The sequence below is a fragment of the Triticum urartu genome, chromosome 4 (assembly GCF_003073215.2).
Source record: "Triticum urartu cultivar G1812 chromosome 4, Tu2.1, whole genome shotgun sequence".
NCBI classification, from domain to species: domain Eukaryota; kingdom Viridiplantae; phylum Streptophyta; class Magnoliopsida; order Poales; family Poaceae; genus Triticum; species Triticum urartu.
This window is the reverse complement of record NC_053025.1, coordinates 552408420-552425400: the sequence shown is the minus strand read 5'-3', so window position 1 is coordinate 552425400 and position 16981 is coordinate 552408420. Positions and strand designations below refer to the sequence as shown.

Sequence of the window (16981 nt, the reverse complement as noted above, 5' to 3'; positions counted from 1 at the left end):
GTGTAATTTTTGCAGCTGGTAGTTGAAGGACTGGACTTTTCAATTCTCCTTGCAAGCCACATTGCTCTCTGCATGTTGTCAGGATGGTGGCATTCCAGGTGACTTTGTATGTAAGGGTTTAACCCAGATATGAAGCTATGCATATAGTAGCTGTCAGGAACTGCAGGATTGTCTCTTCTCATCAGGTTCATGTTTTGTTCAAAAGCAGCAATGTATTGAGCTACAGTGCTGGTTTGAGTCAGGCTGTGGAAAGCTTTGACATTTTCACAAACAGAAGTCACTACAAACATGTCTGTCAGGTAAGAGCAAAACCTGTGCCAGGGCATGTTTGTGACTAGAAAACCTGTGCCCCTCCACCATTGTATTGCTTCTCCTTTCAAATAGGACACTGCAATTTCAGTTCTTTGCTCTAGGGGAGTTCTAGATGCTTCAAAGAATTGCTCAATGTTCTGAATCCATGAGTCAGCATCAGTTCCTTCAAATCCAGAGATATTGAATTTAGCAGGTTTCACACTTAGGATGTTCCTTCTCACATCATTGTGAGTGTTTCTGGTTCTATTTTCTTCTTGTCTCTAAACTTCTTCAGGGATGTCAGCAATTGTCATGATTGGTTACTATTGTTGTCCCACTCTGCTCTGTGGAGTGCTGTTGTCAGGTCTACTGCCAGTATTATTTGGGTGTCTGCAAGGAGCTTTGGGAGTGCCATCTAAGTTAAGTTCTTTCCTTGTAGCCTTGTCCACTAGAACAGCAGACCCAATATTGTTTTGTGGTTGCAGTTGTTTAGGTCTTCCTGGAGGAATAGTGGTAGTTGCCTTGTTACTTGCTTGAGCTGAGGGAGGATCACCATCATCCTCTTCCTCTTCCACTTTATCTTCCTGAACCAATTTCCTCAGGCTGGCTTGGATCTTTTTGAAATTTCTGTCAATGCTTGCAAAGTTCCTGTTGACTGTTTTTGTGAAATCATAAAACTCCTTCTTGTCTTCCTCTCTGTCTTGGCGTAGAGCTTTTATGTACAATTGTAGGGACTCGAGCTCCAGAACACCCGTATCCAGTGATTCGTCTGGAGTCGCCATCCAAAAAGATCTGACCCAGAACAAAAGGGGGTGGGTGAGGGGGAATTTTACCACCGGATCTCCGGCAACCGTCCTCACTGCTTGTCGTCGCCGATGAAGAAACAGCACTAGGAGGGTGGGTTGGGTGGGATTTTACTCTGTAGAAGTGTTCTACAGAAACCTCCGCCCCAACCTTCCTTGCTGCCGAACGATCTACCGCCGCCGTCTCCTCCCTGCGTCACACTGCCTCCTTGCCGAAACTAGATCGGATCTAGTCCAACTCGCCACCTCCAAGGATCTAAGAACCTGGCTCTGATACCAATTGACAGGGTCTAGCTACTGTCTGTCACACATCTCAGAAGAACAGAGTAAAAACAACGAAGTTTGAGAACGAATTGCGAATCAATTTGGGGAAGATCTGAAACGCGTTAGCTAGGGTTTGTCAGCCGGAACACGGCGGCTCAAAGGGCCAAGCCCAGAATCATCAGAATGCCCTCTCCACAAGCCGGAGGAGGGCTTAAAAAGGGAAGGAGCAGGTGAAAAGCGCTACAGCGACATGTTCAGTTACAGAGCTGCGGTAAAGTTTGGAAAGAGACGTTACAACGGTCTGAGCCGCACATCTAGAGATCTACGGTGGAGAGTGATTAACTAAAGCGCGAAGCGGTACACGCGCTGGAGCCGTAGGATCGTAGATCAGTGGATGAAGAGCACTTGGACAATTGAAACGGTATTGTTGCCCATCTAGCTGTTGCCGCAGTTGCCTCTGTCCTGACACCGCCCTGTTCCTCGCCCTGGGTTACATGCGGCTGCCTGAGCTGCTAGCCTACTGGCGCATATGCCGCCTCCTCGGCGAGGCCGTCGCGGGGGACCTCCACCTGTGGCGTCGCCTCGCGGTAGAGCGGCCGCTCAGCGGCTGGTTGACCGACCAAGTCCTCCTCAAGTTGACTGCGAGGGCGGAGGGGACGCTGCGGTCTCTCCGCCTTTTCGGGTGCCTCCACGAATCCGACGCTGGCCTGCTCCGCGTCGTCGAGCACAATCCCCGCGTCACCGAGGTATTGGGAGGTTTCCGGCGCGTGGTTGTTTCCTCTAATTGAAGTGTGTGAGGTTGTGAATTGGTGAATGAGTTGCATTCTTGCGTGTGGAGTCGGTGGTGCGCGCGCACTGTTTGTTGTTATGCCTGGCGTGGTGGTTGCATAGGTTCAGCAACTCGGCTCATGTTTCCATGACTAGAATGCGAAGGCTAGGATGTAGTCATTCTTTATTTATTCTACTAGAACTGGAATTTACCGGACTGCAGAATCCTCATTGAACCGCATCACTTGCTGAATTGCAGCTAGTGGATCATTTAGTGGAACAATTTAGGCCACGAGATGTGAATGCTATGACAAATAAACCATTGCCAGTCGATGTGTGCTTTTCTCCTGAGGTTGTACGGTTTGTTCACCGGAGGCTGGGGCCGGCAATGTAGGGTAGGGGCCGTGGTCAGTGTGGGTAGGCAGCGGGAGATTGAGAAACTAGAGAACTAGATTGGGTTGAGAAAGCATATGCGAAGAGAGACTTCTCTTACTGCTTATCCTCAATGATACAATGGGTATGCTTTTATAGCATATATGCCTAGGACTCAATTAACTAGTACAAGTACTCTATCTAAACTGGGCAAGGACACAGATTGTGTTTTCTATTTAACCTCTGTTTCCTATGCCTGGACACCTCAGCTGCTGCTTGCTGAATCGGAGTTGATCTCTGCTTGTGTAGAGTTGTGATCAGACTCATCAAGCTGCTCCTGATCCTGTCTTGCCTGCAGGTCGGCCACAATTTACCTGCTGTTCCTGGACTACTTGTGCGACTCCTCATACTCTGTGAACTAGTTTGACTCAACAACATAGATAGATAAGCTCATATGAGCCTAATGAACCAGAGAGACAGAGCCCATGCTGTGTATGTATCAACTGTGAAGAAACACATACCACTTTTTGCAAGGAATAAATCTGCTAAATTTTACTGGTACGAACTTGGACGTGATGTTGACTAAGAAACTAAGCTTGTTTTTTGCTGTATATGATTAATTTTAGGCTGGTTGGGATGCACTTACAAACCTTTTCATGTGCACCATAGAAAATATGGCAGTTCAGTTGATTAATTGTTTTTACTTGCGCTAGGCAAAACGTTATACCTATCGACAATTAAAGAACACATAGCTAGGCACCCCCTGATATATATGCTATAAATGCTTTGGCAGTGTAGAACACGGCAATAATTAGTACTCAGTCACTTCAACTTCAGAACTATCATGGCCTAATGATGTGAAGAAATTCCAAATACCGGCAATGTCTAGCTAATTTGAGTTTTTTTCTTAATGCCGGCATTGACAAGAAGACTTCACGTGAACAAAACAGATCATCAGTCAGATTAGCGGATCGAGAGTGAACAGATTGGGGTGGCACTACATGGTAGAGTTAGGATGCGGCGCTGGTACTTAGTCATGTCCTTTTGCCATTTCTTAAATCACACAACTTCATTGTCGCGAAACAGCTGCAGATCAGAATCACTGCAGGGTTCTGTATAGGGTGTTTATATATAGTGAGGTTACAGATCTGTTTGGATCTCTGTCCCTCACCTTTCCGTGGAGTGGAATTTCTAAATGCTTCATATTATTTTGCTTGCCTTGGCTCATGGTGATAGTGACTGGGGTTAGGGCCTTAGGGGTAGAATCAATATTGACATTAATACGTATAAATGTATGGAGTGATTGAATCCTTGATAGATAATCCTGGGATATGTATTTTCTTATACAGTACATTGCATTGGAAATGTTTTTTTGTTCTTGGCTACAAATTTCGGTAGCACTTAGACCACTGCAATGTTTGCGAATTATATCTGATACTACCTTCAATCTGGCTGCTTTGATATTAAATTGTTAACCTGCTTGGCTGTTTTGCTTTTTTTAAGGGCAAATCCTAAGTTCAGAAACTTGTGGATTACTTAAGTGTAGCTTTATCGATCCAGGGGTAAAATTAGCATGGCCAGTTTGCCAATTGCCACATCTAACTTCCAAAATGGAGAGGGTTAGCCAGTCAGGCATACATGAAATTTATTTAGATATATTTTGTTTTTCAACTACATGATTCTGAAATTATCTATTACTGGTATACATTGCTTTCCTTTCCAAACCAAACTGTAAGCACTCCCCAAATACCAAAAGTTCCGTCAGAAAAAGATTCTCCCTAGACATGCTCGGAATCAGTTCAGTTTTGAGTTACTAATGTGGAGCATTTTTATTTCAGAATCATGATAATTGATCCCAACTTCGTATGGAACACTAATAGGCTTGTTTATTTGCCCCTTTCAATTTTTTTGCAATGATTTGGGGTTTCTAGCCAAAATAAAAATGACAAATACTTTTCTGAATTGATTACTAATATGGAACCTTCACGCCATCTTAACCTCTGGTTATTGATCATAATGAAACCAACATTTACAGTTCTTCTATGTTTGCTTGATTGATAATTTGTTATCTCTAGATGATAGAATCGTGGTTATATGCACGTAACAGAAACTCTATGATGATTATACTATTACCAAGGGCTTTTGCTCACTTCCTCCTGTGCACTAGCTGCATGTACCTCTAAATGCATTTGATCTAACTTACCCTTAACTTGCAGATTTATGTGCCTGCATGTGCAGGCTTGACTGGTGATGGGGTGGTCAAAATTGTTCAGCTTCTGCACGAACGCAAGGGAAATATAAGTCGTCTCCGACTTGATGGTATCAGCGGGATGAGTAAGCATCATCTTGATATTATCATGTCTCTCATGTGCAAAGGTAACCCACAAGGGCAACAAGATAGAAGCCCACTTTTTTACAACCATAGAGCCCGTGAAGCGCTGGACACCAATGATGAACGCCCTATTGATGTTGATCTTTGCCCTGTGTGTGCGAACGTCAGGCCTGTGTTTGATTGTACGAGGGATGACTGTAGGTATGCAACCTCTGATCCTCTAAATTCCCACGAGATCTTCTCTTTGGGAATAGCCTTAGCAGTTTATTGGACTAATTGTCATTGCTTGATTCCTGATCCGCTCTGCTAGTTCAAGATTCATCTTTGATTTGTGATGTTCACAAGAGTCAGTGCTCATAGATATTGCTTGCCTTTTCGCTCTCTCCCGTGGTTGTGGAACAACTGACTTGGTCATGTTATTTTTTATGAATAGCCTTTTAAGTGATGGTCCCGAAGCTCATTTGTTTGCACTATGAATAGCCTTTTAAGGGCCACATGAAATCAACTTAGTTCTATTACCTGTTTTGTTGCTCTTGTCTTGAAAACAACTGATGCAAACATTTAGGCATCCTTGTATTTCTACAGGTCTAATGACTTTGACCTGAAGCAATTAAGGTTTGTACACCTCCATATTGACAATTTGGTTATATTTCAGGAAAGTGAGGGACAGCTTGTGGCGGTGCCAAGGCTGCTACTTCTGCTTTCCTAGATGCGAAAAATGTGGTGGCTGTATCAGTCCGGAGGATCTAGTTGAGGCTGATCTTGCTTGTTCAGATCTTATGTGCTTGGATTGTTGGCTTACGGTTCCTAAATGCAGCACATGCAATCGGCCTTACTGTGAGAGGCATGAAAATTTGATGGTGTCCTTGTCGATGGCTGGCCAGTTTTCATGCCAGCGTTGCAAGGAGCTCGATGCATCGCACGGGAATCAAGAAGATGACTATTAGAAGTGAGCTTTCCACCCCTCTCCTGTTACTGCAAATACTTGGGATACTTGCTTAGGCATGCATCAGCTGCTTCTGTACTAACATTTGCTGTTGGATTTTACTGACACGTCGAGCTTACGATGCTAGCTGAACATATCTCGATGCTGAATTAAAGCATCTCCAGCCGCACCCCCAAGAAGGCCCCCCAGGCGATTTTTCGGCCGCCGGCGCTAAAAAATCAGCCCAGTCGCGCCCCCAAGGGCCCAGTTTTCATCGGCTAGGACCGAAATTGGCGCCGGCGGACCCAACCCGAACCCGGCGCACTGGGGGTCGCTTGGGGGTGTCGGGCGAATCTTTTTTTTGGCGCGAAGAGCCGCGGGCCAGCCGCGTCAGCGATTCGGCTCTCTTCTCGCCGCTTCATCACCTCGTTTCCTGCGGCGAATCAATGCCAAAGCTGCGCGCTGGGCATGCTGCCGCGCCGGTTAGCCTCCATTGATGCCTCACGGGCGGCGTAGTGAAGGTCGGGCGACGCGCGTCCCCTCGGCTGCCACGCCATCAAGCCACGCGTAACGCGCCGGCCAAGCCTACCACACGGCGCCTCCGCCTATATAAGCCGACCACCAGCGCGCCGGAGGCACGCACAGACACTCCACTGCCAACGCGCCCATTTCTCCCCCCTTCCTCCTCTCGCCGTCTCCAGTTCAGAAGAATAGCCGAGCGCTTTCCAGGCGACGGCGCGGCGGCGAATGGCTTCGGGCGCCGCCATCTTCACGAGGACGAGGCTCGCCTCCTTTTCGAGGCCGAGTACCCGGTCCCGCCGGACATGCGGGTGCCCGAGGCTTGGAGGATCAGCGCCGACGGCGTGCCGGTGCCACCACCACCCACCGGGGCGGCGCGGCTTGCGGAGATCGCACGTATCCGCGCGTCCCTGCCGCGGGCGGCGAGGGAGGGGCCACGGTACGTCCCTGACAGCCCTCTCTGGGAGCCCTACTTCCGCCGCCGTCACGCCGAGCAGCTCGAGGCCACCAACGGCGTCGTGCCCTCTGGCAGGCTCAACTCCGATGGCCGGCGCCGGTGGTGGGGCATGCCCGGCCGCACGTTGGAGGCCGTCCTCGAGTACATCGAGGGCGACAACACGCCGCGCCTCGAGTACCCCGCTCCCCCGTCCTTCTCACGCCGCCGTGGAAGCTCCTGGACGCCGAGGCGCATGGAGCGGCCTGGGGCGTCCTCCTCCTCGTCCGGCCGCTCGTCGGGCTCTCCCTGCCTCCGCCCCGTCAAGCCGGAGCCCCAGGACACGCCTGTCAGCGCGCGCACCCGCAGCTCCGGCGTCCGCATCGGCGACTCCGCCCCGCCCCCCCCCCCCCCCCCCCCCCCCCGGCCGCTTCGTCCTCGTCGAGCCCTAGCCGGAGCCCGGCCTCCCTGCGGAGTACGAGGAGATAGCCCGGCGCGGCTTCTCCGACGAGGACGCCCTGCGGTGGACGCGGGACGACTACCTCCGGACGGAGATGACCCGACAAACCCGGGCCCTGGAGGAGATCGCCGGCCGCAAGCGTGGGCGCGAGGACGAGCACGGCATCGTCGTCCTCGACAGCGACGACGATGACGCCCCCGGATCGTCCAACCCGCCGCGCCAACCGGGGGAGGGATGCAGCAGGGACAGCGGCGGCGGAGACGACGACGACGACGGCGGCGACTACAGACGGTTCTACCGCCTCCTCGGCATGTAGAACTGCAAAGGCGGGCGGCGGGCAGCGAGCGGCGAGGTAGACGGCGAGGAGCAGCGATGGAGACGGCGGGGGCAGCCCGTGCTAGTTTTTTTTCTTTTTTTTTGTAAAATATGTTTAAATTTGAACGAACTCGCCGATGTTTGTGATAAATTTGAGCCGTATTTGCGTTGTATTTGACTTTTTCAAAAAAATGTGGGCGCCACGACTGGGGGGCATCACGCCCCCAGTGCGTGGTTTAGCGCCAGTGCGCCCCCAGGGGGCGATTTTTAGCCCCTCCTGGGGGGCCAACGGCTGGAGATGCTCTTAGATACCGATGTTCGTCAAATGAAGCAGATACATATTTCATGGACTCGTGAAATTGACTGTGAATGGCAGTCCGATGTTTACAACTGACATACTCCGTGTCCCAAAATAAGTGTCTCAACTTTATAGTAAAGTTAGTGCACGAAAATGCATAGGAGCTCTCGGGTGCTACGCCCCTCTATATTCAAAAATAATTTAGTAATTAGAAAAAGTCAAAAAATCCCGAAACTTTTTATGGAATCAAACATGACCAAGTATTGCACTGGTACAAAAAGATTAAACATGGAATGACTTTTATTATATCCGGGGTTAAAGATTTCCCAAAAAAATGCTAGATACAAGTACTACTAGACCATGATAGCGCGCGTTGCTGCGCCCGTCAAGTTTTATAATTAAATGATAGGTACCGCTGAAAATATATATTGGCAAACATAAAATATTAAATTGTCCATAGCAAAAGTATATGTTGCTTATTTTTAAGTTGGGTTATTTCGGATGGAGGGAGTATATGTAATAAGCATGAGAACATATTTACCGAAACTTTGGACCATCGTAAGTTAGATGCAAAGCTGATACTTCAGGTTTGGCTGCCCAAACTGGGAATGAATTTTGTTGGATATGACAAAACATGCAGACATCTTTGAAAATGCTCCACATGCAGCCGTAAGCCCGTAACTGCCCAAGGTTTTAAAAATAAAGACATAGAAAACAGAAAAAGGACCGTTGGTTGAGGGACTGATGTAAGGAAGTCACCTCCATTGCATATGTATTGGTCTTTTCCTCCCAAACCTGCATGATGTGATTAGTTTAGTTAATCTGGATGAATTTTTTTGTATGCCAAGGGTGGAAACCTGGAACACATACAGAGACACCAACATCGTCAAGACTTCATGCTCAATGGAGAGTGCGAGGTGTCATGCTCCTACAATTTAGTATGGAGTTTGGAGTACAACATCATGGTATGGAGGGTGGCCGTGGACGGATATACAGCAGTCAGACAAAGCAGCAACGCGAATGATTTGGCGAGTCTGCAGCAAGAGTCCTGCAGGAGTTGTACTGATGACGAATTCGAACAGGCACACTCGCACATCGGGGAGAAATGCACAAGAGGGAATATGTTGCCGACAGCAGGCGCCGCCACCGGCACCGCCGAAACGAACGCATGAATCGTCGGGACTTGGGAGAGGGACAGGGGAAGGATCGGTATGGGCCTTGGAGTATATTCTTTCTCGGCCTAACTGTGTCTTTTCCGGCCAGTCGTCCCGATTAATGAGATTACGCCCAGATCCACCTGTGGAGCAGCAGCCCGATCACCGTGGGCCGAGCGGGTAACGCAGGTGAAGGGGCGAAATTGCACCATCAAATCTAGACCGTTCATAAACGTGAACTGACGGCTGTCGAGCTCAAATTACTGTGGGAAGGCGTAGGTGGCTCAGTTTTACTGTTTAGTAATTCATGCTATATTGTCGTCATAAATTTGTTTTTTTTGCCCTGAAGTTAACGAGAATCATTCATTGGCCAAACTTTTTATATGAGTACAATACCTAGTCATATTTGGTCCAAAAATATATCCAGGATTTTTTTGACGTTTTTTTGAATTATTAAATTATTTTTGAATATAAGGGGGTGGAGCACCCAAATGCTCCTAATCCGCTTCCAGATAGTACACAGTTATACTAAAGTTGAGACGCTTATTTTGTTTTGAGACGGAGGGATCGGAGTACTTATTATGGATGCCTTAATTTTGTTGGCATTTTGAACATTATTATAATTTGAAGATGACACCATTATTCACCCTAACTAGGCATTTAGCCCATTGGAATATACTTGCACATGTGCATCAAGTTTCCCAAGGGCAATGCTATTGACTAAAATGCATCTACACTTATTTCATGAGCGTGTCATAAATAACATAAAATCACTACAATTGAGGTTAGGGTTCCAGAAAACCAGTCTATAATTCTTCGTTAATAACCACTACTACAAATTTCATTAAACAGTTTGTGTGCACAGTAAGAGACATGGCGGCATGTGTCGCGGCAGCCGAAGGAGGCTTGCCGGGGAGGAAGCGGAGGCCTTGTGGGACCGCTGTGACTGTGAGCCGGGAGGTACGGGCTCACAGACGGCCTCCTTCCCATGTCCCTTCTTCACCACCTCCACATACGCAAACCGGAGTGCACACATACTCTGGAGTGAGAGGAAGGTGTTTGAGCAAATCCAACCGGCCGACCCAAACAGACGGCGATTTCGTCCGTTTTTTGTTTGTTTGGGTCGGCCGCCCGTTCGGTGTCCGTCTTGTTTTTCATATGGGTCGGCAGCGCGCTTAACGTGCCGACTCATATTTGTAGGCGTGGCCGCCCAATTTTGCATTGCAATCAATATATTGTGAAATGAAAATTTAACAAACAAAATAGTCCGCCCAAATAAATAGTATAGTTTACAGGCCAAATAAAAATAAAAATGTTTCACATAGTTTTACGAACGAATAAAAGAAGATACATCTATTGGTTGCCAACATGAGTCCACATATACTCAACCAAATCATTTTGCAGTTGCACGTGAGTTTTCCAATCACGCATGTCTTCATGAAACTGAGTGAACTACTCAAATGTTGCCGCTACTCCATGCTCAGGCACAACATTCTCACTCTGAAACTGAAAGCCTTGATCGTACAGACGTTCCGGGCGCTCGTCTTCTATGATCATATTGTGCATGATCACACAAGCAGTCATCACCTCCCATAGTTTCTGCGTGCTCCAAGTATTAGCAGGATACCGAACGATGCCCCATCGAGATTGCAAAACACCAAAGGCACGCTCGACATCCTTTCTAGCACTCTCTTGCTCTTGGGCAAATCTTTTCCTTTTCTCTCCAACAGGGTTGAGTATTGTCTTTACAATAGTGGTCCACTGAGGATAGATACCGTCACCCAAATAGTACCCTTTGTCGTAGTTGTGGCCGTTGACAGTAAATTTCACCGGTGGGCTATTGCCTTCGGCAAGCCTAGCAAACACCGGCGAGCGCTAAAGCACGTGGATATCATTGTGTGATCCAGCAATGCCAAAGAAAGAGTGCCAGATCTAGAGATCTTGAGACGCCACGGCCTCTAGTATGACAGTGCAAGCCCTGACATGTCCCTTATACTGCCCTTGTCAAGCAGAAGGGCAGTTCTTCCACTCCCAGTGCATGCAGTCTATGCTGCCAAGCATCCCCGGAAAGCCACTGCTAGCATTCGTCGCCAACAAACGGGCTATATCTGCAGTTGTCGGCTCTCTCAAGTAATCAGGGCCAAATACAACAATCACAGCCTTGCAGACCTTATACAGGGACTCTAGGCATGTAGACTCGCTCATACGGACGTACTCGTCAATGAGATCACCGGGCACTCCGTATGCAAGCATTTGGATGGCGGTAGTGCATTTCTGATAAGAGGAGAAACCAATCTTGCCGACGGCATCCTCTTTGCACTCGAAGTAGTCATCATAGCCGACCACTCCCTCTCTAATACGGTTGAAAACATGCCTACTCATACGGAACTGGCGGCGGAATTTGTGATGTTTGAACAACGGGTTTGTTGTATCAAAGTAGTCCTTTCAGAGAAGGAAATGCCCGCTCTCTCGGTTACGATTCAACGCCGGAAGGTGGCCCGGAATGGAGCCACGGAACAACGACCGTTGGTTGTTGAGGTGGTGATGGACCAACACGGCAGCCAATATCTCCTCCTCGTCGTCGGTTGACGAATCGTCGGAGTTGCAAATGAAATTGTGGAAAAAGAACTCGTTGGCGGAGTCCATTTTCGTACTTTGGCAAACTGTCCAACAGTTTGCGGGCGTCGAAGAAGGAGACGACCGGCGAGGGGAGGCGCGGCGCCCACAGACCACTACTAGGAAAAGGGCTATAGATGGAATTGACACTAATGACGCAACAGACATGTGGTGCGCCATTATTATATACTAATGGCGCACCATCTGTTGGTGCGGCATTAGTGTGGAAGACACTAATGGCGCACCAGGCACACGGTGCGCCACTAGTAACAAAATGTTTTTTTTTTCATTTTTTCAAACATACTAATGGCGCATCCGGGCAGAGTGTGCCATTAGTAGTTAGAACTACTAATGGCGCACCAGCCATAGAGTGCGCCACTACTGTATTTTTTTTTACTTTTTTGCAAAACTACTAATGGCGCACCGTTGCATAGTGCGCCATTACTAGTTTAAACTAGTAATTACTGGTTTAAACTAGTAATGGGCACTTTTTTTTTACTTTTTGATATCATGAATATTTTTAAATTTCATGGGCACTTTTTGAAATTCATGAATATTTTTTCAAATTTGATGATATTTTTTCATATTCCATATGAAAAAATATTGAATATTTATGAGGACACTCGATCTCGATCCCCTCCCTCTCGATAGCTATCCCCCTCGCCAGATCCCCCTCGCCGCCGAGCACCCCCCGCACCCTTCCCCCGCTCCACCGTCACAAATGAATGCAACTAAAAATCCCAAAAAAAAATTGTTTATATTTTCAAATAACAAATTTGATGATATTTTCAAATAATAAATTTGATGATATTTTTTCGATTCATAAATATTTTCAAATAACAAATTTGATGATATTTTTAAAAAAGTATTACTGTTTTTATAAAACTTTATTACTGTTTCATATTCATATTCATTTTCATATTCATATTCATTTTCATATTAATTTTCTATTAAATTATTAGATGCAACAAAATAATAATAAAAAAATCTTACTTATGGCGCACGGCTGGCTGGTGCGCCATTGCTATCTAAAAAAAGAATACTAATGGCGCACCGTCTCAGGGGTGCGCCATTGCTATAAAAAAACATACTAATGGCGCACCGCCAGGGGGTGCGCCATTAGTAATCTTCCCCCTAGTCGCCCGATCCCTTCGTCCCTCCCGCTCGCCAGATTCACTCCCCCCTCGCCAGATTCATTCCCCCCTAGTCGCCCGATGACCCCCGCGCCCGCCTCGCCGTCTCGGTTCTCGCCGCTGACGGCTTGCCCCGCTCCTTCCCTCCACTCCTCAATCGCCCTCTCGGTCCTCGCCGCTGACGGCCTGCCCCGCTCCTTCCCTCCACCCCGAGCGCCGCCGCCGCGCGTCACCGCGGCCACCGACCGCCCCGTCCTCCGTCGTCGTGCCTAGGAGCTGCGCCAGGAGCAACACCATCATCACCTTCATCGCCTACGTCCACGGATTGGAGCCGGGTCATCAAGGATCGAGCACATCGACCTCTTCTTCCTTATCACCGACCACTGCTTCTCGGCGTCGATCCACGCTGCCCCGACCACCCTCGGCCTCGCCGTCTCCTTCCCCAGCTCCGCGGTGAGCGTCTCCATCGATTCCCCTGTTTTTCTCCTTGTTTAGTCACTGTTTGTGCATGCGGGCTCGTGCTCACCGCACCGGCCGCCCCTCGCTGTAGATTCTCTGATGTCCTTACCTGAAACTGAATATAAAGTCAATTTAAAAGTCAGTCTCCTGATCTGAATATAAACTTTATCTGAAACTAAAATTGAAACAAATGCAGTCGTAAAAATTCAGTTAAAAATTCAATTTTAGAGCTTGGCTCCTGATCTAAATATAAAGTGTACGGCAAGCTTATATTGCAAGAAAGTTTAAAATTCAATCTAAAACTCAATGTAAAATTCAGTTAAAGTGATCTGAATATAAAAACTCTTGGAGTAAAAATTCAGTCTAAAAGTCAGTTAAAGTTTCAGTTTTAGAGTAATTTTCAGTTTGTAAAACTGAGAAGTGTGTTTTTTATTTTGAAACTTAGTGTAACTATTTTCAATTTTGATGGAAAATCAGTCTAAAAGTCAGGAGGGGATCTCTGTAGATTGCATATATAGATTTCTTGAACAGTGCTATTAATTACAAATAGAGCAATGTTGAAAATGAAACAAAAGGAATTGGAAACCAGAAAGATATGCATTCTGTTGTAAGTAAGCTAAGATAAAAAAGTGTTTACTTTAAGTAATTATTTACAACAAGCATTGTGTAGGAAAATGTCATGCAGGCTATAACTTGAACTTGAAGAACTCCTTAGATAGTTTTTAGTCTCCTTATACAAAGCAAGCTGAAGTTTGAAACCCATTTCTCCTAAGCAGACACTGAAAAATTGCAGATAAGTAGACACTAAAAATTGCAGCCAGTCAAAGTGTCATTTCATTTGGGAGCAGTAACGAAAACTGTATGTGCTGTCATAGGTGATGTGCTGTCAAAAACTGTATGTGCAATCTCCAGAACAATTATGCTTATGTGAAAACTGTATGTGCAATCTCCAAATGTATCATCATAATGTAGGTGTTGTGTTGTGTGATTCTTCATGCTGAGAACTTCAGCTTTTTTAACTTGCTGGACTATATGTTCATTGGTACTACTTGTGATGCTGCTGCTGTACTACTTGGGAATTTTGTCAACTTGTGATGCTGCTGCTGTACCCCGAGAGACCCTTGAGTTTGCCGAAATGTCGATTAACTTCCGTTCCGGCAAATTCGGGTACTCCATATGTCCTATTTTCATCTTGAGTTTGCTGAAATTTTCCATGAATTTTAGCATGACTTTGCTAAAAATGGGACATATGGGGTACTTGCGACTAATGCATGGGCCGGGGTATCTTAGTACTTAGTTAAGTAGGATCAACTGCCCCGCCATTCTTGCTGCATTAAACCATAGGTGGCAATAGAGCCAAGTGATTAGGCCCAACTTAGAATTCTCGTTAGCATCGATAAACCCTAGATGATAAACCCAACATAGGTGGCAATAGAGCCAAGTGATTAATGCCAAGTGATTAGGCCCAACCTAGGGTGCCTCGGCATCGATAAACCCTAAATGATGAAAACTAACTTGGCTTCTATAGGGTGCCTCGGTGTCGATGATAACCTAAATGATGTACGCTTAGGCTTTTAGGGTGCCTCGGCATCGACAAAACCTAAATGATGAAAGCTTAGGCTTTTAGGGTGCCTCGACGTCAACAAACCCTAAATGATAAAACCTTGGCTTTTAGGGTGCCTCAGTGTCGATAAGAACCTAAATGATGAAAGCTTAGGCTTTTAGGGTGCCTCAGCGTCAACAAACCCTAAATGATAAAAGCTTAGCTTTTAGGATGCCTCGGTGTCGACAAACCCTAAATGATGTAGTTTTGAATTATGAACGTAGGATATGTCGTCATCATCATTGGACGACGAAAGTCTCCCGGGGGAGTGCGACTGGTGCCACGACGATCAAGGTCTGTGCGACATGCCTCACCTAGACGATGATCGGCGCTTCAGCATTAAGCTCGAGGAGACCTTCGAAGTTGAAACGGTACACAACGACGACAAGTGTTATTTTCATAATTAAGCATGACTTCAACTATTTCAACGTCTAATTTTCAACTTTTACAATTCGAGTATAGCTTATCCCATGCCATGCAAGACGCTATGTCTTGGAGAGGATGGATTTTGAAGACCATGAAATTTCTGAAACAAAGAAAATTTACCTAAGGACTCATCACGATGTGGACTTTGAAGTAAATCTATATAATTCTAAGAGCGTAACCCATTTTGGTTGAAAAAATTGGGAAGCATTTTGCAAGATGTATGGTTTTGATGAGGGTATGCTTATCACCACGGATCTTGGTAATCCTGACATCAACCAAGACAATATGGACATTTGGGTCCTTGTTGATACACCTCCAGTTCTACCTCTATGTGAGTTTCTCAAACATAGTTATTAGCTAATTTATATTGTTTATTTCAAAATAGTTGACAGCTTATTTCCATTGACAACTTATTTTTATTGTTCAAAGAATATGCGGGAGATGGTAGACAAAACCCACTACACCGATGGCTCCGAATTAACAACTTACAAGGAGAAAAATCATCTGGTTGGATTTTGTACTGACATTGAGAATTACAATATCCAAAATCAAACTCCTCAACATTATGGTAAATACGTGCCACTAGTGCATGTGTTCAACTACGGTAACTACCATGGAGATACCCTGGTAAGATTTTTACTATTACGACATCCGTGCATCTTTTGCATACTTCTAAAACTAGTAAATCATTGCTAACTATGAAGTTATTACTATGTTTTTCAACAGATAATCCTAGAGAATTGTGTGCCTCATATGATGTATCAGAAAGGTAGTCTTAATGTTTTGAACATACAGCCAGGTCATCCTACGAATCTCAACTGTCCATACGAGATTTCTAAAAGAAGTGGAGACATGAAAATCAAAGGATGGAAAAAATGTATGGACAGTCGTAAGGAGCTTCTTGGAAGCAAAAGGAAGCGAAGCGCAAGAATTGGAGACAGGATGTTCTGCATTCTCCATAATGGAGAGTCAGGGTCTATATTGTTTTATGCTATTTTAGCTTAAATAGGGTATAGGTCCTGCCTAATACTGATGATCATGTGCTATGAACAATTAAGTAGGGTTGGTTCGATGACTATCAAGATGATGATCGTATGACTTGTTATGAATAATGAGTAGAAGTTGTATGATGATGATTAGTAGGACTTGTTAGGATTAGTATTACTTCCGACAAACTCGATACTCGCGGTCTCGAGACTTGTAATGTTTTATCTTTGTTCGGTCTTTTGAATTCGGAGACTAATATGATGAATTGTATTCGGAGACTAATCTTCTATTGTATTCGATGAATCTGCTGTTGCTGTGTGCTACTGTCTATATTCTGTCAAATAATATATTTTGTAACCTGTGCAAAAATCAGAAAAGTAAAAAAACCCTAATATTCATACTAATGGCGCATCACTATAGAGTGCGCCATTAGTATGCCAAGTATACTAATGGCGCATCCATCCGCAGTGCGCCATTAGTGTGCCAAAGCACATGGTTAAATATGGCCCTGGGAGGCATACTAATGGCGCATGGTGTTATATACTAATGGCGCACTAGGTGGTGCGCCATTAGTATACCAGATACTAATGGCGCACCAATGGTGCGCCATTAGTAATAAATACTAGTGGCGTGATACTAATGGCGCATCAGTGATGCGCCATTAGTAGGCAAAACTGGTGCGCCATTAGTAGGCCTTTTCCTAGTAGTGGACCAGCTAGCTGCCCTACCAGCGTCCGACGAGTGTGACGGCGTCCGACGAGCGTGCGGGTCGTATGTGTCAGGGGCGGCGAGGCGTCTTCTTGGTCGCGGGTGGCTGTGCGGT

At 46.1% G+C, this 16981-nt stretch overlaps 1 protein-coding gene across 1 annotated transcript; it reads left to right on the top strand.

Annotated features, from left to right (window-relative positions):
• The first annotated feature begins 1804 nt into the window (after window positions 1-1804).
• Window positions 1805-5557, top strand: LOC125552623 (F-box protein SKIP14-like). Its single transcript, XM_048716235.1, has 3 exons — window positions 1805-2104; window positions 4715-5031; window positions 5416-5557. Exons 1-3 carry the CDS (start codon window positions 1853-1855, stop codon window positions 5537-5539), a joined length of 693 nt encoding a protein of 230 aa, XP_048572192.1. The 5' UTR covers window positions 1805-1852; the 3' UTR covers window positions 5540-5557.
• Window positions 5558-16981: the final 11424 nt, after the last annotated feature.